Consider the following 24727-nt stretch of genomic DNA (forward strand, 5'->3'; position numbering starts at 1 on the left):
AGGCATTTGGAAAAACAAATGCCAGTGCACACAAGGCTTCAAATGGAGGGTAGAGCCTCCCAGGCCTAGGGCTGAAGAACACAAACACAGTAAGCCATGGGCCTGAAAGGGGGTTTAATCCCTTTAGTTACAGTCTTGTAGAGACTGGGTATGTCCTAAAGGTTCAGGAGGGGAAATGTTTTAAAGAAAAAGAGCGTGCGACTGTATCCCATCGCCTGCCACGTGTCAAGTCTTCTACCTAAAAGATAAGTGTGTGGGTCAACACACTCAGAGATCATTTTCAAACCGTTCTGTACTAATGTTTGAGCTGATGCTGTGTAAAAGAGAGAAAGGGAACAATCCAATTTAACTGACAATTATCTCCTGACTACACGGCACTGGACATTAGGTGACTGCCGTTGAGGACACCAGGGTACGGAAGCCAGCCTCTACTTAATGAATTGTGACACGGCCTTTCATGGTCACAGTGTGAATGTTGTAGATGGGATTTTATCCTCCTCTGATTTGCTTCATAATTTTCTTTCTTTCTTTTTTTTATTTTCCGGAGCTGGGGACTGAACCCAGGGGCTTGCACTTGCTAGGCAAGCGCTCTACCACTGAGCTAAATCCCTAATCCCCATAATTTTCTTAGTACTTGGATTGTTTTTCCCCCTTCCCCGTAGTGGGGAAAATGCCCGGAGACTAGACACAACTTTCTTTCTAGTAATACTTTTGCCCGCTTTTAAGGCCTCCATGAAAGGAGTATCTTTTCTCTGCCGCAGGAAACTAGTAAAACACTGACGGACCCTCTGTTTTTAAGCACTGTTTAAGCTGTCGTATTTACGGGGGCCCATTTATCACAGAGGGCTACCTACTGACATTTCAAGGCCTGCCCTGAATTCCCTCTGTTTTTCTCTATTCAGAGCAAAGTTGCAAGGATTTTCAAATCTATAAACATTTATAGATTGTTCCTCAGTGGATGGCATATGCTTAAAAATTAGCTTGTTTGAATGAGACCAGGTTCACATGTCACTCCTATGCATTTATCTACCACATATCCACTTTGAAGCTATGGTGGTATTAGTAAACAAGAGTGACAATTTTATACTTTTCTCACACTTAAGATGAGGATAGAAGTGTGTGAATATATGTTTTTTTAGTATCATTTTTAAGATAGTAACTATGTAAAAAGGCAACATACTGCAAAGCTTCCTTTAATCAAACGGTTCAGAACAGACCAGTCTGTAACAGATTCTGTCAGGGACCTTACTGTTTTCTAGTTTCCCATAATGTGTTCTAACCTGCTTGAACTCTGGGGAAACTCTGTGGGTGTGGCACTGGGGTCCTGGTGTCTGATATGGGATCAATTTTAAAGGATGCTGAGAAGAAGTGGGGATGCAGCTCGTTGGTGGAACACTTGCCCACCGTGTGTAAAAACCCTGGGTTCCAGCCCCAGCACCTTAAAAATTTTGTGAAACAAGAAAGGAAGGGCTCAGCTTCGACAACAGCAGTGCTGCTGGGTCTCATTGTGATGAAAAGTACTTTATCATTATAAGACTTTTGGTTTCCATTAAAATTGCCTCTCATACTATAATGAGGTGGTTCTCAACCTTCCTAATGTTGCACTCCTTTAACACGACGCCTCACGTCGTGCTAACCCCCAACCGTAAAATTATTTAATCGCTACTTCGTAACTGTAATTTTGCTCCCTTTGCGAGTCATAGTGTAAGTATCTGATATGCAGCCCCCTGGAAGGGTCGTTCACCCAACCCAAAGGGGTCACAGCCCACAGGTTGAGAACTACTGCTATTATGATTTCGCACCCCATCCAAATTGTTAGCCTTCTTGAACAGCATTTGGTAAGCTCGGACTTGGACTTGCCCTTGCATGATATGAGTCTCTGTGGAATGACTAGGTAAATTCAACCTTCCTGTTGCCACTAATACACACCGATATAAAAATCGATCTTTGTGATCAGAGTGCTTTATGAAGCAATCACTTGCCAGGTGATTTGCTCTCTAGTGACAAAGAATCGTCTTGCAGTGTGTTATTGACATTTGGAAGCGAGCAGAAGGTGCCTTCCTCTGACGGACACACAGCAGACACTGGAAACAGCCTTCTGATGATAATGTGCTTTTCTTCCTTTTTTTTTTTTTTTTTTTTTTTTGCCCTTTGGCCTCCATCATTCATGTGACTGGCTAACCTCATCATTAATACTTTCTTATCATTTTACAAGCTTCTCGGAAATCGCACATGGTGTCAGCTTGCTTGACGATAACATTGCTCTGCTTGTTCTACTATTCCACATTAGGGGAGAATTTTGATCGTCAGGCCAGCCTTCGGCGGTCTCTAATTTACACTGACACTCTGGTAAGACGACCGAAGAAAGTCAAAAGGAGAAAGACTATTTCAGGAATCCCTGACATCATTCAGAAGGAGCTAGGTATGGCTCGCCAGCATTGCACTCTGTCGCCCTTCCTTGCTGCTCGAATTTACCACACTAACCCCACATGGTGCTGTCAAATCCACACAGCCTCTGGAAGAGGTCTTAGGTGAACACTGCACCCTGTGCAGAGGAGCTGCTTTGGAAAAGACGGATGGGGAAGAGGGTTCTGGAAACTTAGCACGGTGGGAATCGAGAACGTCCTTGTCATCTCCAGGGACCTGAAGCGTTGCTTATGTCTATGACTCAGCCTGTTCATCTAGCTCTTTTATTTGGACCTTGGGTTCTCACAGATGAGGACCGCATTCTAATCCTGGCAGTGCTGGTAGCGTGCTGTCTTCAGAGGTCGCAGTCTGAGGCGATTTAATGGTAAACGTCAGGGCTAGAGAAAGTGGCCGCGGCACACATGGAATAAGCACATTTAACGGACGTATAAAATATGATCATGTATGTCTGACAGTACCTCCATCGAAAGCAAACAGCTTCCCAGCTGCTTTTGTTTAACTTAGAAACAAATCCGGCTGGTGGAGTTGTTTAGCTCACTGTTCCCTTACCCGTTATGTTCACACTTGTCTTTCCATATGCCGTGTAAGCCTTCGCGGGCCTCTGGCAGTCATCTCCTCCCCGTGTATCAGTGGGGCTCAGCGGGAGAGTCTGAAGGGCCAGCTTAGCACAGCTCCAGCCACAGGCTGCTGGGGTTTGAATCCTGACTCTCACTCCCTAGGGAGTAACCATACGCATAACTCCACCTCTCTGGACCCTCTTCTTCGTTCTACAAATGCGATAGTAACAGAGTTCCTTGTTTGAGGACCAAATGAATTTATTTCCGGGATGCACCTGGTCCCTGGCTCACTGTAATGGCCACCGTTATTTTAGGGTATAATGTTACTGTCTTGAAATTCACTTCTTCCTCTTTTGGCTAGCCTGTGGACTTCCTTCATAATATTTACTTTAGCCTGATAGTCTTTTGTTTTGTTTTTTAATTATTTAATTTCATGTGCATTTGTATTTCGCCTGCATGCATATCTATCTGTATGGGGGTGTCAGATCTTGGAGTTACAGATGACGACGGTGAGCTGCCATGGGGTTGCTGGGAATTGAACTCCAGTTTCCTGGAAGAACAGCCAGTGCTCTTAAGCGCTGAGCCAGTTCTCCAGCCACCTAACCTGATGCTTTAATTTACTTTTATTTACTGTGGAAGGTTACACTTGAGAAATGCAAGAACCATTATGTCTGAAATTGCTTACAAGTCTTTTAGTCAAAATGAGCTTATCCTATCAACACTGATATATTAATTCAGCACCTTGGGATCCTGTTTTAGCTTCCAAGGCTACAGAGATTGCATGCATTCATTTTCCTCCAGGGTCACAGTTTAAATACCTTGTAGGAGGAAAGGCAGACCCGCTCTTTCTTAACTGGCATTTTTTCCTTTACTGGCATCTAGTCCTAGAGTGCTTATCCTCTCCCTTCTGCAGAAACTCTCGGGTGCTTTGCCTCTATCAGCTTCACTGACCTGGTTCCAATTCAAGGGTTTAAAACCAAAGGCAGGGTCTGGAGGAATGACTTGGAGGTGAAGGGAGCTTACCTCTAATATTTGATTTCACTCACACAGGGTGCCTATAACTGCACAGCTCTGACCTCCATGGGCACTTGCATTCTCAGATACGTAGCCGCTGCATGCCTATGCCCCCACACAATAAAAACAAAACAAATGGGGTTGGGGATTTAGCTCAGCGGTAGAGCACTTGCCTAGCAAGCGCAAGGCCCTGGGTTTGGTCCCCAGCTCTGAAAAAAAGAAAAAAGAAAAGAACAAAACAAAACAAACAAACAACAAGCAGAAATAGAACAAAGGCAGAACCAGCAGCATAGTGATTTGCTCTTGGAAGGTCAGTGCGGTGAAATTGCCATTGGCTACAGAGTGAGACCCAGCACATGGGAGGCTGAAGCAGAATTGCTGCCGCCATGGGCAACAAAATAAGACCCTGTCTCAAAAAACAACAACAACACAAACAAACAAACAAAACCCATAAAAGGACAACAACAAGACAAACAAGACTGAATTGCGCTAACAGGGTTTCTCAAGCCTGTCTTTGGTTCAGACACATGTCATCGGAGCTCTCCATGAGCTGTCGGTGAATCTATACACTAGTGACGTGTGCACACTTTGTTCACGCTTCAGAACTTAGCAGCCGTAGCTCCTCATTCTTTCAAGCCTTTTCTCCCCTTGAGGTTACAGGTTGTGTGTGCGGGAAAATAGTATTTTGTGCGAGCAGCAGTTGTTCAGTGGGCGCTCGTCCCTTGCGATGCTCAGGTAACATTTCTTTATGAACCGGCCTTTTCAGAAGACGAGCTTCAGGGGAGTCACTGGAAAACCAGGCGGTTGAGGTCTCTGCAAGCCAGTAAGGCTGCCTTTCCAACCAAAATTGTGGTCCCTAGATGGCTTCGTGCAGTATGTAAGGATGATTTGGCCACAATAAATATGTATATCCACACAAGTATTCTATACAAGTTGTGCTCTGAGGTCTGTTACATGAAACTTAAAACCTGAGAGTTTAGGATATTGGGGGGGGATTGATTTATTTTATTGTTTTATGGATATTAATGTTTTGCCTGAATATATATGTACATGGATAGCATATATGCCGGGTGCCTGTGAAGGTCTATCCCTCAGGGCAAGAGTTCTTGTAGATGGTTCTGAGCTGCCATGTAGGTGATGGTAATTGAACCTGGGTCCTGTGTAGGCCCAGCAGGTGCCCTTAACTGCTGAGCCAGCTCTGTGGCCTGAGAACTAAAACCTTTACTCATGTCCCTTATTGGACCAGTCAGGAAGAGCCAATAGCTCAGCTGTTCATTTGATCTTCTGAAAGGATCCATCCCCCAAGGGCAGTCCCATGTTCTGCCATTATAACACCCTTTTTTAATGGATGAAGAGTTCCTTTCTCTTTCGCTCGTGACACAGGATTACTGGTAGTGCAGGAGGGAACACCACTTTCCCCGTATTGTCTGGTCTGCAACCTTTCCCACGTGAAGAGACAACTGAATCAACAGAGGGTCAGCCATGTGCTTGGAGGATAGCTGGTGGGGTACAGGGTCTCAAAGCCAGTGGCTCAGGCCTGTGATCCTGGTACTCAGAAGAGCAAGGCAGGGGAGTTAACAAGTTCGAGGTCTTCTGGGACTAGAGGGGGACGTCAGGGCCAGTTTAGATAGCTCAATGAGACTATCTCATAATTAAAAATACAAAATTAGGTGGGGGGGCCTCGGACTGTGGCTCCATGCTAGGAGATTCTACTCGCATGTGCAAGTTCAGGGTCACCTCACCAACACAGAAAGTGTGAGGCAAGTTGAGCTGCAGTGGAAGGAACCTGGCCAAGAAGAAGTCATCAGATAACAACTCTTTTTTAATTTTTAGTTCTTAACTTTTTCACGCAATATATTCCGATCCTATTGTTAGTCTTCTAGAACCTCCCCTACTCCTAGCCACCCATCATGTTCTTTCTCAACACAAAACAAAGCACACATTCATACACACACACACATACACACACACTCTCACACACACTCATACACACACTCATACACTTATACTCATGCACTCATACACTTATACACACACATACTCACACACACTCACACACTTATACACACAAACTCACATACTCACACACATACATACACACACTCACACTCACACACACACTCACACACACACACACAAACAACAACATGGAGTCCACTTTGTGTTGGCCGACTGTTTCTGAGCCCGAGTCTAGTGATCCATTGTCACTCCATTAGAGAAATCTGATTTTCCCTCTTCTAGCAAGTATCAATTGGACATAGCTTCTTGGTTGGGTGTGGGATCCTGTGTCCACTCCCCGTCTCAGTGCTGGGATCCTATCTGTCTTGGACCTTGCAGGTCTCCTGTATGGTGCGCCAGTCTCAGTGAGCTCGAATGCACATCAGTCCTGTTGTGTCTAGAAGACATTGTTTCCCTAGAGGCATCTCTTACTTCTGGCCCTTACAACCTTTCCACCTTCTTCTCTGAATAGCTCCCAGGGTTATTTGGGGGGCAGGGGGAGTGATAAAAACATTTCATTAAGTACTGAGCCTCCAAAGTCTCTCCCCTCTGCATATTGTCCAGTTGTGGGTCTCTGCGTGAATTCCCACGTACTTCAAGGCGCTTCTCTGACATGGGTTGAGCAAAGCGTTCATCTATGGGGACAGCAGTGTGTCGTGTCAGTAGGAGTCATTTACCTGCTGCATCCCTTTAGCTAGTAGCAGGTTTCCTTGGCCACTTTAGCAGTGTCATCTAGGGAGTTCCATATTCTGAAACCTATTAGCAGCTGGTTGGTTACTCTCCTAACATATACACCGATCGTCACTGTTGCCGCTCAGAGAGTTCAGAGCTGGCTGACACGGATGGTCCTCTGTCTTTGAGTGGCATATATAGCACTTTGCACTGTAAACACTATTCAGTCAGGGTGAAGATTCTAGTTGGGTACCAGCTTGATTTCTCAAGGTTTAATGTCGTGTGTATGTAGTGTCTTTAGCATGGGCTCTTATCTTCAAGGTGTAGAAGGCAACTGATAATATTGGCAATAGCCCGTGATGTTCAGGAGGAGTAGAGGGTCTGAAGGTCCCGTTTGGCTAATGACTCAAAAAGATAGAACCAATTTCTGGTACTGGGATTTTTAATTGGTAGTATATGATGTCCTATTGGGGCAGTTTCTTCTGTAGTATATGGTAACTACATTTAAATTCCTTTTATCTGTCTGTCTATCTGTCTGTCTGTCTGAGCTTCTACAGTAGTTAAGCTACCATGTGGCTTTTCAAAATGCCTTTGCTACATTCTGTTTTTAAACATTGACTTAAAAACATTGGTGCATACAATGAGAAGTCACACTTGCTAAGGTTCTTCTTTGCAAAAAATCTATTTTTATGTATTTTAAATTCAAATAAATTCCGTGACCTCTGGTAGCACCTGAATAGCTGACCTGTGTTTCTACTCCATTTACAGTTAGGTTTGGTGTTTGTTTGTTTGTTTGTTTGATCACAGCATTCCTTTTTACGGCATCTTTAAAAACATTGTTATTTTAATAAGAAAGCTACAGATGGTGAAGCATCATCTCTAGCTCTTTTGTCAGAAGCCTAGGATGGCTTCGCACCTTAAATTTTATCCTAAGGCATCAGGTTTGTGCATGTGGCCTTTCAACAGTGTAATGGTGGTGGGAGAGAGTTGCATATTTTTATACTTGTCTTGAGCCCCCACTCCCATACTCACAGGAAACAAGCCCTGGGCTGCACTCAGTAGGTATGAAAGAATTCTATCAGCAAACTAAAAAACTATATCTACAGCTGACTTCTATGGTATTGAAAGAAGACTTTTTAAAGAAGCCAAGTTTGAAGTCTGTTGTTGAGTGTGCCAGAGAGGTGGCCACAGCAGTGTAGGGAGGCTTCTCTCTACCCCTCACTTGCTGTCTTTATGATACCCTTAGTTTTGGGGTTGGTAGAAGTTAGTGGTCTGGTAACTTTAGAGATTCCAAAAGGTTTTACCTACTGCTCCCAGGGTGTTAGTTCCAACACAGGCAGGGAATGGCTGTTTATGGAGCTAAAGCTTGCTTTGAATAAGGTAATTAGCTTCTGGACCTGTATCGTTCCAAACCTTCCACATCCCTGCAGTCAATCGGTCTTTGTAGAAATGGCTTCTTTCCCGGCGGCATTCTCATGGATAGCTCCTCTTATTGAACAAGCACCCCACGTTGAGCATACAGGGGCCACCTGTTATTTATTAAGCATCGTCAGGTCTCTCTTAGCCAAGAGGCGCACTGAATTGCACCCCCTGCCCTCTTTCTGAGAGATGCCTTTATGTGCACGTCTGTGTGACTGTTTTTGGTGAATCCCTGGCAGAGGGTAGAGAAAGGTGATAGGCCATCTTGGCTAACAGCACTGGTATAAAAATGAGTCTCCATTGTCAGGGTGACTTTTTGCTAGGGAGTCTTCCTTGCACTGTGACATCTCCAAGATTGATGAGAACGTGCACACACACACACACACACACACACACACAGGTGGGGACGCGTCCATATGAGGGTTATGTTTTGCGGGGCAGGAGGAGAGCCTTTGTCCTTCTGTAGGTAGCCACCAGTGCTCAGAAAGGCCTGGGTCTTCACCCCCTTCGTGTTTACTTCCAAAGCATACTTGATAACCTATAACTGTTGCTTTCCATTTAATCTCTCTATTTAAATTAAACTTACCTTCTAAATTATCATATGTGTGCTATAGACACACTGTTCCCCCTCCTCCTTCCAGTCATTCCCCTGACCCCCATTCCAAACTCATGTTTGTTTTTGTTTTGTTTTTTACTGGATGTTTTCTTTATTTACATTTCAAATGTTATCCCCTCTCCCAGTTTCCCCTCCAGAAACCCCCATCCCATCCCCTCATGTTTTTTTTTAAGTGTGTGTGTGTGCATGTGTACGTGTGTGTGTGTTATACACTTATGAATATGTAAATGCATTCTGCTGAGTTCATTTGCTCTTGCATTTGTTTTAGGGACGGCCCCTCAGTGTTAGGTAACCACTTGAGGGTTCATATACGAGGATAACTCTCTCAACAGTCATTAACTGCTCTTCATCTAGGACTCGGGCCCCCTGAGATTTCCCCCACCCACACTGGCACGTCACCTGGTATTGTCACTGTTTGAGTTTTAGTTAGACAGTCGTATTACTGAGATTTCATGGAGGACATAATCCTGGAGCAGACTTCTTGGTCCTCTGGTCCTTACGACCTCTGCACTCCGTCTTCTTAGATCTTCCTGAGCCCTAGGGGCATGGACAGTGTTGTGTGTCTGTCAGCTGTGTTCGGGTATCCCACCCTTAGTTGTTCTCTGCATTTTGACCAGTTGTGGGTTTCTTTAATAGTCTTCTGCTGATGGAAAAAGAGTCTTCTTGGTTATAAGCTACGGGTGTCTGTGGTATAAGGATAAGTAGAATGTAGTCAATAATTATATCAGTTTAGGGAAGTGGAAATAGTAGGTTCTCCTTTAAAATCCATGACCTTCACTAGTCCCAGATAATTGATTATGTTTACAGTACTGGTCCTCAGCTACTTCATGCTGAGTAGCCCTGTCTTAGTCAGGGTTTATATGCCTGCACAAAATGTCATCACTAAGAAGCAAGTTGGGGAAGAAAGAGTATATGTTTAGTTTGCACTTTCACATTGCTGTTCATCACCAAAGGAAGTCAGGACTGGAACTTGGAGGCAGGAGCTGATGCAGAGGCCATGGAGGGGTGTGGCTTACTGGCTTGCTTCCCCTGGCTTGCTCAGCTTGCTCTCTTATAGAACCCAGGACCACCAGCCCCAGGATGGCACCACCCACCATGAGCTGGGCCCTCCCTGTCTTGATAACTAATTGAGACAATGCCTTCAGCTGGATCTCATGGAGGCATTTCCTCACAGGTGGCTCCTTTCTCTGTGATAACTCCAGCTTGTGTCACGTTGACACACAAAACCGACCAGTGCAAGCCCCTAGGACCGATCGACGGCTGTTGGTTACCGCTAAGCTGCTAGTTCCACCCTTGCATCTTTAGGGATATTTGGCCATGCTGATTATGGCTGTAGTTAAGTACCACAGCTGGGTAGGGACCAGTGATTCCTTGTCTCCTTTGGCAGCTTGCATAGCACATTTCAGGCCTGTGAAAAGTGTCCTCAAAGGAGGCTGTCAGTTTAATTCCTCCAAGTCCTATACTCAAAGCGTGTGATGTCTTCAACAATAAAAGCTTACCTTCGACTTGTGGGAGGCAACCAGAGGCAGTAGCAATATCTTACATTGTGGAGTCACTCGGACTCCCTGACCCACAGCTTGAAAGGAGGTTTCTTAGGTCTGGTACTGAGGACTTTGTTAGTGTATAGCAAACACCAATCTTAACCTTTCCCCTCTCCCCACTTAAAGCTCCTTCTGTCTTTCCCTGTCCCCCCCCCCATGTGACCTACAACCCTCAGTCCCAGGGGACACAGTGACGTAGGCGAGCATCACGTTGAAAAACTTTTCATATTTTACACCCCGATAGAATTATTTTGTCGGTATATGATTGTATTTGTCTGATTTCCCCCCATACAGATTTGATTTGTACTAAGGATCGATTGCTTTCTCAGTGAGTTCTGGATACGTTCCTGGCTTTGTGATTTTTTTTTTCCTGTTCTTTCCTGTATAGCTTGTCATCTGTTTATTTACAGTTAACAGTTTTTGTCTTCCACTTCTTGTTTTTTACCCCTACTGGTCTTTCTTTCTCTTTCCAACATACTACTCACTGGTTGGCTGTAAACGCCAAGACATAAATACCCCTAATTTGAGGAAATGTTCCCTGGCTCGGTTCCTTCAGCTCTCCCCTCCCCCTCCCCCCACCAGAGCACAGTAGATTGCTGTTGAATTTTGAATGTCACCAACAGACAGATGAGAGTGGCTTAAGTTGGATAATGAAATGCCTGAAGCACAGATGGGCTCATAAATCAATTTTCATGTTCTTAGGACTTCCTTCTGACACAAAGCATCCATGTAATTAACACTGGTCTCAGACCATCATCATTGGAGTGGTATCTCTGTGGCCCTATTATCTATGCCTGCTGGATGCAGTACTTTGGTGGGGGAAAGGCCACTGAAGTCTTTACTAAATAGGTAGTTATTTGGGTGTTGTTGTTGTTGGTGGTGGTGGTGGTGTGGTGTGTGCGTGTGCTTATGCATGTGTGCGGGTCTGTGATGTGTGTATGTGTGATGGGGGTATTGTGTGGAGATGTAGTGTGAAGATGGAGGCTACAGGATCCATCCACCTTGGTTATCGACACGTGTGTCATTGGTCTGGAATTTACCAAGAAGGATAGCTAGAGTGGTTGCCCAATGAGCCCCTCAGATCACCTGTCTTCCCCTCCCCAGCCAAGGTTGCTATGCCAAGCCCACCCACCATCCTGGGTTGTTTTGTGCGCTTTTAGGGATTGAAGTCAGATCCTCAGACTTGTGCAATAAGCACTTTACTGACCCTGGGTCCTGTTTTTGTAGAGCCGTGGCTGTCAGTGCATACATGGCTCGCACAGTCCTACCACTCTAGATTGTCTGCCTCTTCCTTCCCAGGATCGAGACCATAGCTGTCGCTTCCACACACTGCAAGAATTACTTATTTCTTCCACAGCACCCAGTAACCATAGTCTCAAAGGGGACACCCAGGAATTCCATGTGTGTTATTCGCGTTGTGGGATTTACAGTGCAAACTAAGGAGAAAAGAGCATGAAATCGAGGGCTGAGGTTTTAAGAGAAAACCCGGAATAGTCGATCTCATCCGGGGACTGAATGGAATAGAGAAGAGTTGTAGGGTTTTGTTGCCAATGGTGTCTCCTGTTTTGTTTTATTACAACAGAGTCAGGGGGCGCTGAGGGTACAGGTGATGCTAACCCACGGGTTTTTATTTTCAGATAACAGGCCTCTTTCTGCTTTCTCCTGCAGCGTCAGCCACGGGCCAAGAGGATGATGGTAGCACCCATTCTCTATACTCCCCAGACCACTACTCTACATTAGGAAGGCTTGATAGCTATCGGTCCACGGGGCAATGCTTGGAAACCAGGGACTCTGGCTGTCAGACAGAAGAAGTGAAAGTCATCCCACCGTCAGTGAGAAGGATCAGGGCTCACAAGGGGCTGGGCATTGCTGCCCAGATGAGCCACCTCTCGGGTTCCTCTGGCAACATGTCTGTGCTGAGCGACTCGGCTGGTATCGTGTTCCCATCTCGCCTCAATAACGATACTGGTTTCCACAGCCTTCCACGCGCTGGCGCAAGGGCAAGCACGTATTCCCTGGAGGCAAGGATGGGTGCCCTGGGCTCTGCTGAAGATACGGATGATACTTTTCCCTACCGAGGGGGTAGCTCCCAGGGGCCTGAAAACTTTGCACATTTAGGGGGTGCCTCGAGTACCGGGATGCTTTCGAGGCCCAAATCCCAGCAGCTGAGGCTCTTGGAGAGCCCAGCGTGTGTGGTTTCACCGCACGCGGCCTACTCTACCAGCGTCATCCCAAACGCCACACTGCTGTCCTCTTCGGAGGTTATTGTCATCCACACCGCTCAGAGTGCAGGACAGCTGGACAGTAGAGTCCCCGGCTCATCCTCATACTCAAAGATAAAACCCAGAGACCATCCCACACCCAGGTGCTCTGCGAGAGATGAGCGCCAGTCCCCACGACATCACTGGAACGAGGGTCATATCATTCACTCACAGGCTTTAGCCTCCGCTGCCCCCGGTGCCACCGCACTGTTATCCCTCCGTGACTCAGAGGTCTCTCTCAATGCCCCAGCTATCAATAGGGAGAACGGGTCCCAAGCCATACTTTATCACTGTAGAAGCAACCTGGCCTTTCCTGCCCACCCTCCGGATGTGGATGGCAAGAGCGAGTGCAGTTCTTCAGGGGACAGGGGATGTGGCAGTTCTGAGTCCTGGGAATACAAAGCCTCCAGCAATGGGCGGGCTTCCCCACTGAAGCCGCACCTTGCGACTCCCGGTTGCTCTACCCCCACAAGTAACATGAGCAGCTGCAGCTTGGACCAAGCATCCCTCAAGGAGGATGCCAGGTCCCTGTATTCAGAGGACCACGATGGTTACTATATGACCGCCCAGGGTGATTCTAGACACGAGGCTGGGAGCGCGTACGGTATCAGTGATGGCTTTGGAAACCCCAGGCACAGCACGGTCAATGTTTTTGACGGAAGGGCTCAGAGAAGCCAAGGGGATCAGGCCACTCAGCAGGATAGAATCCTCTCAAGAAACATCTCTCTGAAGAAAGCAAAAAAACCACCACCGCCACCATCCCGGACAGATTCTCTGCGAAGGATTCCCAAGAAGAACAACCAGACAAATGGGCAGGTGCTCAACGAGAGCCTGATCGCCTCACTCCAGCATTCTCTGCAGCTAAGCCTCCCTGGCCAAGGCAGCGGTTCCCCTTCCCAGAGCCCCTGCAGTGACTGTGAGGAACCCTGGCTCCCCAGGTCCAGAAGCCAGAGCATTGTTAGCGAGGGTAGTAGCTTGACCTCCACCACCACTCCCAACGTGTATTCTCTGTGCGGGCTCACTCCATCTCAGAGCGACACAAGCAGCGTCAAGTCGGAATACGCAGACCCCTGGGGCTACTACATTGACTACACAACTTTGCAGGGAGATCCAGGGAACCCCACAGGGGGCTGCCCAGCCAGTAGTGAGGCAGCCACTGGAAATGGGCCAGTGCGCCACATCCAGGAGGGGTCGAGAGCCCCAGTGCCCCAAGTGCCGGGCTGCTCCGTGAAACCAAAGATCACCTCACCGGAGAAGTCACAGAGAGTCACCTCTCCATCCAGTGGGTATTCTAGCCAGTCGAATACACCCACAGCACTCACCCCCGTGCCTGTGTTTTTAAAATCGATGTCACCAGCAAATGGGAAGGGGAAGGCCAAGCCCAAGGTACCAGAAAGAAAATCGTCTCTGATCTCTTCAGTGTCCATCTCCTCATCGTCCACTTCCCTCTCCTCTAATACCTCTACGGAAGGAAGTGGGACCGTGAAGAAACTGGATTCAGCCCTGGCCTCGGCCCTTGCTCCTCCCCCTCCTCCTCTTCCCGCGCTGCCTTCTCCGAGTCTGGCAAACAAGTCCCCCTTCCTTCCACCTCCTCCTCCTCTAGCAGATTGCTCCGAGGGCTCTCCCTTACCGCCCTCTCCTGTGTTCCCCCCTCCACCACCAGAAGCCCTTGTTCCCTTCTGCTCCCCCACTGACAGGTGCCTTTCTCCTTCCCCCACAGCTTTTAGCCCCCCTCTTCCAAGATGCTCACCTCCCTTGCCAGCACCTCCACCTTTCTTGCCCCCATCAGAACCCCCACCTGCTCCGCCTCTGGACCCCAAATTCATGAAAGAAAACAGGCCCTTTATCAAAAACTCTAGCCAGTCCGAATCCTCTAGGGAGGCCCTCAGGCGGCCTGCCAACAAGGAGGAGGGCTGCCGACCCTCGATGCCCCTGATCACCACAGAAGCTTTGCAGATGGTGCAGTTGAGGCCAGTGAGGAAGAACTCAGGTGCTGAGACGGTCCTGTTTTCTGAACCATCAGCTCAGGAACCACGAACCCCGACTGCTCCACAGTATCACTTAAAGCCATCTGCTTTCCTCAAATCCCGAAATAGCATAAATGAAATGGAGAGTGAAAGCCAGGCTGCCTCTGTGACGAGCTCGCTTCCGATGCCTGCCAAGAGCCAGAGTCAGGGTGACCATGACAGTGCAGTCGAGCGTGGCGGCCTTCAGAGCTGCAGCGATGGAGCTCCAGGCCCGGGTCCCAGCCTCAGGACCGCTCTGCTCCCAGACTCTTCACCCAGCAGGAAGCCACCCCCCATCTCCAAGAAGCCCAAACTGTTCCTGGTGGTACCACCTCCGCAGAGAGATTTCACAGCGGAGCCCACAGAGAACGGGAGCGAAGCTTTCTCAGGCGTGCCCAGCCCTACCGGGGCAGAGGGGGAAGCTGGGCAGAGCCAAGAGGAGAAATCCAGCCCAGCATCCCAAGCTGGCTCTCATGCTACGGCCCCCACCTCCGGCAGTACGGTTCTAGAAAGAGGAACTGCAGGGTCCTTGTCCCCTGGCGTTGTGGAAGCTAATGCCCCCATGGTCCAACCTAGTACATCACCGGGCCCCGCACAGGAAGAGGCAGGAGAGAACCGCGTGGATGGTGAGAGAAATGTGAAGAGCTGCGCGTCTCCACGGGGCGGAGAAGGTAAGCCTGGCAGCTTTCTGTTGCACTCCTCCGATCCTCTGGAGATGAGCCAACTAGGGCTACTGAACCTTTGGAACCAGGAGAAGCAGCCTATGTACTTCAGCAAAAGCCGGCAGTGTGTGGGCTTCTTACACCTCATTCCCCAAGCTAGCTGCTTTGTGAAAAATTTAAAAACTCTTGATCCAAGAGAAGAGAGGGAAAGCGAGAGGGGTGGGACTGGAGGTGCGGGGAGGTCTGAAGCAGGCTGGGTATTCAGTAGCAGGCTACAAGGAAATGCTCCTAACCAAATTTAAGAGCAATTTAGTCCAAAGTCTGTAGCAGGAAATAGCCCCATATCATTTCTACCTCTTTCTGTTAAAAACTCAAAACTGCAGAGCCACAGGGCTTCCCCACGGTTCTCACACTGTCAGGAATGGCAGCAAAGTGGCGTATTTCAGAGCTGGGCAAAGGACTGAAGTGCTAGTCACAGCGTCTAGTGTTTGCCTGCCTTTCTTATCTCTAGCTGGGTTGCCGGAACCCAACACAGCTGGTCCGTCTTCAGACACGGCAGACGTTTCTAAAGAAGGAGGGAACGATGAGGTGCTGACCCCTACCAGACCCAGGACAACGGAAGACCTGTTTGCAGCCATTCACAGGTATGTCAAACTCTTGTCATGTTTGAATGTGCTTTATAATTTCTTCTTTCCAGACAGGCCCCTCTGCTTTCCTGAGGTTTTGTCTGTCAGCTAGCCATGGCTTATTGAACATTACTCGATTTTAAGTGTCTTTCTTCTACTTTAATCACCTCTTAAGTCCAATTTCCGTCCTGCTTTGTTCCGTTGATTTCTGGGACTGTGTTGAGGACAGAATGTGATGCCTGCTGGGAGACGCAGCTGTGCCTGGCAAGACACCTAGTGTGTCAGTCACGTGGCTGAATGTTTACAAGATTTGGATCCAGTCAGGGGTGAGGAACACTGCATTCTGTGGACGTAGGGTACATAGGCGAGCCATGCAGAGCCACCTTCCTTCCTAAGAGTGCTTTAGTTGGTTTGTTACTTTTTGTTTGTCTGTTTAGAAAATCCATAATTTCATAGTGCTTTTTTTTAGTCTTTGATATTTTATCAAGACTGATTATTTTTTTTTGTTCCTTGTCCCCCAACTCCTCTCAAATCTACTCCTGTCCAATTTTATGTTTTCTCTCTCTCTCTCCTTCTCTCTACCCCCTTTCTCTTTCTACCCCCATCGCCCAAAAATTAAAAGCCAGTAAAAACCATGGAATCCAATTTCTCTTGGCCAACTCACCTAGTTAACGCCCAGGGATGTGATTTGAAATACCCAGTAGCGCTCCCTTGAAGGGAACTGACTTTTCCCCATCCAATAACGATCATTTGTGAATAGCTTCTTGATAAGGGGTGACTTTGCCCTCACTTCCTCTCCTTTACGCTGGAATTTTTTTATCTAGCTTGAACTTATTCAGGTCTTTTACAGGTTGTGAGTTCATTCATATGTCTGTCCCGACATGTCCAGAAAAATGCTATTCTCCCTAAAGTTGTCCACCACCTCTGGCTCCAACAGTCTTTCCACCCACCACTTCTACGTCCCAGAGCTTTGCTGGTAAGGGTGCAGAGCTGAAGCCAAAGCCTCCCAGGGAATACTATTTATATTTGTTACTGTATACCCCTATCGCCATCTGCTGGCTTTAAAAAAAGTTGCTTCTTCAGTAGATCTGCTTGTTACTGGTAACTACTGATGGTTACTTTTGATGTAACTGATTGAGTAATTCGGCTTTGCTTATTACATGGCTTGGCTGTCTGCAGCCCAGCGTGCCCCCACCCGACAATGATAGCAAATGATGACGCAGATATGTATACGTTCTTTAAGAGCCAATCCTCTTGGTGCTTAGATTTCCTTACTGCCAGTTTTTCAGATAAACCTTGTGAATATTTCTCTGCCGAGAAGACTTTGTTTTGACCTGAGGGACCATCTCTTATTTCTCTTCCGAGACAAAGCACCCTATAAGATCATTCGATTCCTTGTATAAATAACCCGTGTCAGCAAGCTCTCAAATTCCGGTGTTTCTGAGTTTAAGTGAAAAGACTGTTGCATGCGGTAGAAGAAAGCCCTTTCTTACCTGAACTCTGTACGACACAGGACCATCTAACGTGAGGCAAACCAAGCTAGAATGTGAGTTAGCACACCGAGTCCACAAAGAATCGTTTCACCCGTCAGCCGCAGTATTGGTCTTAAAGACCCCAAACCTATACTATTGGCTCACTGGTTTCTTTGATCTCATTAGAAATAGAAAAAGAGTGGTGTTAGAGAGATGGCTCAGTGGTTAAGAGCACTGACTGCTCTTCCAGAGGTGCTGAGTTCAATTCCCAGCAACCACATGGTGGCTCACAACCATCTGTAATGAGATCTGGTGCCCTCTTCTGGTGTGTCTGAAGATAGCTACAGTCTATGCATATTAGATAGATAGATAGATAGATAAATAAATAAATAAATAAATAAATAAATAAATAAAACTTTAAAAAAGAAAAAGAGAGCTAGCTACCTGGCTCTTTCTTAAATGCGTCTTTTGAAAGCAAGCAAATGAAGTGGCATTTGTAGAGGTCTGTACCAATGTTCCTGACTGTAGCTGTGTTGGACACATAACAAATAATTATTTTCTGAATTAAGTGAAACCAATTGGAATTTAACTGTCAGGAAATGTCTGAGACTTTAACGCCTCCCTCTCATTTAGTACGGAGTGCACCAAGTCTCTAAATATACAGGAGTCTGTATTTATAATCACAAGCCGCAGAGACGTGTGTTGCCAAGTTGCTGTGTGTACTAAAACGCTGTCTTAAGGAAACCCAACTGTTGCAGAACCACGCTACTGCAGACTTTTTTTTCTAAAAATATACCAAAGGGCTCGTCTATATTTTATTTTGGCAACCTTCGGAAGGCATTAAAGAATATGCGGTTTCTGCTACAGAGACAGTGCCTTCTCTTACGGATGCAGAAATCACCCAGATTCTGTTCCCTGTGCACATGGGAGAATTAAAGGCCGCATGGCCTTAGAAATGGATTGAAAAGAGAAAGCTCAGATGCACGCCAGTTCCTGCTGTGGCATCAATACCAAGTTAGCAGATGTGAGCAGAGTCCGTCTGAATTCCGGGTTGTTTTAGAACTTTACTTTCATATTCCGCAGCACGGACAGCTTTCACGTTCTATAATCATGCAAATTAATTCTCTTCAGATTTAAAGCCAGATGGAAAGCAGAGAACACCAGTTGAGGTGTGAAATTTGTATATTTATTGAGGTAATTAGACTTTAAGCCGTTATTAACTATTTAAATGTCATCTTTAGAAACACACACAGATATATATATATATATATATATATGCAGAGATTTCAGAAGTTAAAATTTAGTTCATTTTGTAAGAGGCAGCTGCCCCCCTCCCAGAAGCACCAGTTTTGTTTTGTTTTGTTTTTTAAACCTGCCATCTCTTTTAGTTCTACATCTACAATTTATGCCCTCAATTTCATACAGTATCGCTGTGCCTTTTTGTGGCTAAGCACAATCAGAACATTTCCCCCGCAGGCTTGTGGTCCTTGGCCAAGATACCTAAAAGATTGAGGAGAGCAGAGTTGCTCTGGTTAGTAGTCAGTGTTAGCAATATAGACGTGCAGTTGCAATATAGACGTGCAGTTGCGTAGACAGAAGATCTGTCAAGACAGAGTTGTGACAAGCATGAGTGTGTGTGCATGTGTATGTGTATGTGCGCAGGTGTGCGTGTGCATTCGCGTGTGCGCGCGTGCGTGCATGTGTGTGTGCGTGCGTGTGTGCGTGTGTGTGCCTGTGTGTGTGCATGCGCGTGTGTGCCTATGTGTGTGCATGCGTGTGTGTGTGTGCGTGCGTGTATGTATGTGTGCGTGTATGTGTGCCTGTGTGTGTGCGTGTGTGTGTGCATGCGTGTGTGTATGCGCGCGTGTGTGTGCATGCACGTGCGTGCCTGTGTGTGTGCGTGTGTGTGTGCGTGTGTGCGTGTATGTGTTCAGTAAGTGGTCACAGAAAGATGACAGGTGATTGCAGCAAGTGTTGCCAAGAATTTATATTTTAATTAATTCATTATTTTTTTTTTTTTAATTTCAGATCCAAAAGGAAAGTCCTTGGTCGGAAGGACTCCGAAGATGATCACACTCGAAATCATTCTCCCTCCCCGCCTGTGACACCCACAGGTGCTGCCCCTAGCCTGGCCTCTCCAAAGCAAGTAGGGTCCATCCAGCGAAGCCTAAAAAAGAGCAGTACCAGCAGCGACAACTTCAAAGCTCTGCTGCTCAAGAAGGGGAGTCGCTCGGACACCAGCGCTCGCATGTCCGCGGCGGAGATGCTCAAGTCCACGGACCCTCGATTCCAGAGATCTAGGTCGGAGCCTTCGCCAGAGGTCCCGGACAGCCCATCCAGCTTCTCTCCCAATAAGAACAGGAGAGCTCCGGAGGAGTGGGCCAAGAATGAAGGACTGATGCCTCGGAGTCTGTCCTTTTCCGGCCCTCGGTACAGCCGCAGCAGGACGCCACCCTCTGCGGCCAGCAGCAGGTACAGCATGAGGAACCGCATCCAAAGCAGCCCCATGACAGTCATCTCTGAGGGAGAGGGAGAGCCTGCCGAGCCCGCAGACAACAAAGTACGCAGGACCCTGGACACTACGAGGGGATGCTCTCTGGACAGACTGGCGGGACAGGAGACGGACCGGGGCAGCCCGCTGTGTAGCGAGGAGCCTGCCTCTGTGGATGGGATAGGAAGGGCTAAGGACGACGGTCCCTCGGAGCAGTGTAGGGGTCCTGAACAGAAGAGTTAGTATCCAAACTTGCCTCTCATGAGTGAGGCAGGAAGGTGAGCCGTGCATCACACTAGGAAGTCTCTGTGGCCTTTTCCTGGCTTGTGGGGACCCCACGCAGCATTAGTGTTGGGGAGGTCTCAGCCTTGCAAGTCTCCTAGGACTCACTCGCCATGTGGCTTAAAAGCAAGTAGAAGCTTCAACTTCTGAAAGTGCTTCCTGGGGAAGATGGTTTCGTTTGGTTTTGTTTTTCCCAAAATGCTGGGTGTGTGCCTATGTGTGAATGTTGAATACTTCACGCTAGCAAATACACACACTAACGTTGTGTATAGGAAGAGGAGAAGAGGGCAGAGTTCAGGTAGCTAAGTAACGGAGTCCTCTGGACCAGGGTGGTAACTGCTTTCAACTGCATTATGGGTATGGGGAATGTGTGAGTTCAACTAAGAAGAGACCGGAGGCCGTTACTTCTCACAGGCAGTGGGCTGGCTGGTTCTAAGTATAGAACATGACTGTGTGTACATTTACTATAGCTCAAGACACAAGCGGGAACCGTGAAGGGGCTGGGAAGTGGCTAAGCAACTCATTGGTTCAGGTACTTTTAGGGGGCGGGGGAAGCCTTGCTGCCACCACTGCAGTGCATCATCCTCCTCCTCTCCCCTCCCCCTCCTCTCCCTCCCCTGTCCTCCCCTCCCCCTCCTCCCCTCCCCCTCCCCCTCTCGTAAAAATTACACAAATGAATTGACAAGGCTGTGTGTTGTGCCCGTTGCATACATTTCTAGCCCTGATGTCAGAAGCATGGGTGGGATTTTTTTGTTTGTTTTTTAAAAATGAATTCCCTTCTGGAGTTGTTCTAGAGGAATGAGACAAGAGAGGTCTCCTGAGAGAAGGGTAGGGGACTGGGTGATTCTGCCGGATTTGTTTCCCGGTTAATTAAATAAAATATTTTCAGGCTTATTAAATCAGAAAACGTGCACTGTAGAATTTTGGGTGGAGCTTTTTCCTTTAAAAAGAGTTGTTTTTGTTTTAAAAATCAGAGTTCAGACTTACATGTGACAGTTTGTCACTTGAAATGTGACACTTGACATTCGCTCCTTTGGTCATAACCAAAGAAAAATAATACGGCAATTTTTCACCCCTGAACTGCTCACAGCATCGTGTTTTAATTTAGAAGGTTTACCAAAATCTACTCTATATTATCTCACTTTGAAGAAAACCGCTGACTCTTGTTAGTGGGAGAAATTGATGAAAATCTGTAGGGCATGGCTATGACTTAGCCCTGGGAAATGAGTTTTTAGATTAAAAAGGTTTTGTTTTTGTTTTTTTTTTTTTTTGCACCGCCTGGTTTGTGTGATTTTGTATTTGTTGCTGACTCCCTTCCAGGTTCCTCCCGTCATGCTTTAGAATGGGGATCAAGGTGTGCAAATGTTATTTATTTTACTATAATGTCCTTGGGATCCTTACCCACTACCGGGTGTATCCAGATAGAATGCACTCCACCTTATTCTTTCTCACAGTGGTGACACTGGGCTTCTGAAGCTGCTATCACTTGCTGTGAACCATGTGTGATGACATCTGGAAGTCAAACCACACAAGCTGAAGCCTTGTAAGGCTTCTTCCACAGAACCACTGATAGCCATTTTAGATACAGCTCTGGGGCAAGAACTTAGCAAACAGAGCACTTCTCACAGCCACAAATGACACCCTGACATGTGACCACGGAGGTTTTTTTTTTTTTTTAAATCCCTTGTGTCATTTTTCAACTGCGCAGGGCACACAGATCATTTCTTCTAAATCTTAGGGAGGTCATGTTGACATTTGAATACCTAAAAAGGATTAGAATGTATGGCGTGGATATCAGAAATAATATATCGATATTTGTTTGAAGGTAAGACAAGCAGCATTAGAACTAATTATAAAATGATTTTAAATCCCCCATTTAAAAGGTATTTATTAGGTTTTAAGTTTGTTTTGAATAAAACAATTGTAAAGCCAGCATTTGAAACTTCTTTGTGTATTTCATTTCCTAAGCTTTCGTAGAAGTGCGTATTGCATATTATATTGAACGTATCCTTTCTCGAACACGCCCCTCTTTCCTCCTCTCGTCACCTCCCCTTGGTCGCTTTGATCCTTTGGACAGTTTAATTTCTACTTTTCATGTACACACGGTTTTGAATAACCGTACCATTCTACTACTATAGAATTGTTGAGTATGTCACTGGATAGGAAGAGACCAGCAAGTAAAACCTAGGCCACGTCTCGGGAGTTGGGAAAGAAGACCAACATCTCGGGCCCTGACTGGTACCTCTAAAGACATAGGGAAAAACCTCCAAAGATACCCTCCTGCAGTGTGAGTGGTGATGGATGGGCCAGTCATCTGTTTGGGCCGGTGTGTGGAGGGATAGGAGAACTTCTGGCAGATCTAGGTAAGACACAGGGAAGGAAGAGCCTAGGCTCATGGTAGAAGTTTGTGCACTCAGCTTTGCCGATGTTTCTTGTCTGAGAACCACTTCTGCTTGTGGGCCGGGTCATATTCATAGCTTCATGAGAACAAACAGGGCAGCCCTTCTCAGACCCAAGAGCTGGAGAAGCCCCGGGGTTAAACTTCCACTTCATTTTTCAAAGAATTAGAGAGAAATAAAAAGTATTTGGTGTGTCTGTCGGAAACAGTCTTCACTTTGGTTGGCTTGCCACCTCTGAGAATTTCTGAAGAATTTTAATCCGTCACCTTTCATGTTGGGACAAGAATGAATAAATATACACTAAATCATATAAAATATATATTTGTATAATAAACTTATTATTTATAATATGCATATTTCCCTCCATACTCATGAGTTCTGTATCCCTGAAGCCACTGGCTGCAGATCAAGAAATATTTTTTAAAAAGATGGGGTAGGCTTGCCTTTCATGTATGAGGCTCATATCAGACCGTTTAGTAACTGTTCATTTGAGGACTCACAAGGGAACTAAAAAAGCAGCAATTCAGTGTCTCTACTCTCCAGGAACAGATGATGCACTACACTCGGTAGTAGGTACCCTCGGTAGCGGGTCCACTCGGTGGCAGGTTGACTTGGTGGTGGGTACACTCGGTAGCGGGTCAACTCGGTGGCGGGTACACTCAGTGGCTGGTACCCTCAGTAGCAGGTACCTTTGGTGGCTAGTACCCTCAGTGGCTGGTACCCTCGGTGGCTGGTACCCTGCAAGGTACATGGTGCACTAAATCCCATTGTTAGTGTGTGGATGCTTTCCTCAACCTACATATGAGTAGATGTTTATATTGATGCGATTCCATCATTTGCGTCTTATGTATGGGTGTACTAGGTCTGCCGACTTTATAAAATGGCGGTTCTTATAGGATCTAAGGGACAACTTGGGGCACAGTCGCACAGTCCCATGTTTCCATCTCTTTCAGTGTCTTACGGTATTCCAGAAGATACTCTCATGCATGTCTTATAGTTAGAACTTGGTTTTAGGACCTCAGGAGTCTGCACTGCAGTTCTGTTCCAGATGAGAGAAAATACCCACATACAGAACGTGGGTGTGGAGGTCAGGGGTCTGATGTTGAATATCTTCAATTGCTCTCCACCTTATTTTTTGAGAAAGGGTCTCTTGTTGAAAGTGGGGCTTGATGGAGCAAGGCTATCTGGCCAGTGAACACCAGGGATCTGCTTGTCTCTCTGCCCTGGGATTCCAGGTGCACAGTACCATACCCGGCTCCTTCCATGGGTGCCAGAGCTCTAAACTCAGGTGCTTACTCTTGGGCGGCAATCACTTCACCAGGAGAGCCATCTCCTTCCCATCTGACCTCACCACCTCTACACACTCAGCGTGGTCTGTTAACTTCCTTTACCAAGAATACCTGCAGTGCCACAGGATCTACCAAACACTTCTTTGGTCCCTAGTTAGTGGTGCTATAAGTTGCTTTTGGTGATGGTGCTTTAATCACAGCAACAGAAAAGTAATAGAAGCAAGGAGTTCAAGACCAACCTGGATTAGAGATCTGGCTTTTTTTTTTTTTTTTTTTAAAGCTAGGGAAGTGTCTACCAGCTTATCCTCGATATGATGTGGGTTCCCCCATTTGTGTCTAGGCATCACAGACCTGGCCTGGTTGGCTATTTCCTGGCAGTTAGCGAGTTTTGGAGCCCACTGTTGACCTTCAGAGTTTTCTGCTTGGCAATGTGTTAAGGACTCGTAATAGTTTATTTTACATCTGTGCCTTTTTGTGTGTACACATAGTCACGTGTGTGTGTATATGTGCATGCGGAAGTCAGAATACCATATTAGGCGTTGTTCCTCAAGTATAGACACCTTAACTTTTTGAGACAGGGATTCAAATTAACCTGAAACTCATGAAGTAGGCTAAGCTGACTGACCAAGCCTCAGCCATCTTGCCTGATTCACCTCCTCATCAGTAGAATTACAAGCGTGAGCCACGACACCTGGCATTTTAAAAATGGTTCTTGGAATTGACCTCGGGTCCTCAAGATTTTACGTTGTTTGTCTTCTTGAGGTGCTGGAGATAAGACCTAGGCTCTTCAGTCCAGTGGGCGTGATGGCTAGTCCTGGTTGTTAATTTGGACACACCCGGGAAGAGCGATCCTAAATCGGAAAATTGCATTCATCAAGTTGACCTGTGAGTGCACCTGTCAGGGCACTTTCTTGATCGCTAGATGACAGGGAAAGTCCCTGCCCACTGTGAGCAGTGCCAACCCTGGGCAGTTGAGACCGAGTTGTACAAGAATG

At 46.7% G+C, this 24727-nt stretch overlaps 1 protein-coding gene across 12 annotated transcripts in view; it reads left to right on the plus strand.

Annotated features, from left to right (window-relative positions):
• Positions 1-21979, plus strand: part of Nhsl1 (NHS-like 1) — a 232454-nt gene extending 210475 nt beyond the window's left edge. For 8 of the 12 annotated variants that reach the window (XM_017589824.3, XM_063262308.1, XM_002728626.7 and 5 more), the window contains 3 exons: positions 11913-15182; positions 15685-15817; positions 19300-21979. In XM_017589824.3, coding sequence (XP_017445313.1) covers positions 11913-15182; positions 15685-15817; positions 19300-20005 — 4109 coding nt within the window. In that variant the 3' untranslated portion in view covers positions 20006-21979. Of the gene's footprint in view, positions 1-2290; positions 2423-11912; positions 15183-15684; positions 15818-19299 lie in introns of all 12 variants that reach the window. The other 4 variants (XM_017589823.3, XM_006227668.5, NM_001427846.1 and 1 more) reach the window with 1 other exon arrangement.
• Positions 21980-24727: the final 2748 nt, after the last annotated feature.

Source organism: Rattus norvegicus, chromosome 1 (genome assembly GCF_036323735.1).
Source record: "Rattus norvegicus strain BN/NHsdMcwi chromosome 1, GRCr8, whole genome shotgun sequence".
Taxonomy (NCBI): Eukaryota; Metazoa; Chordata; class Mammalia; order Rodentia; family Muridae; genus Rattus; species Rattus norvegicus.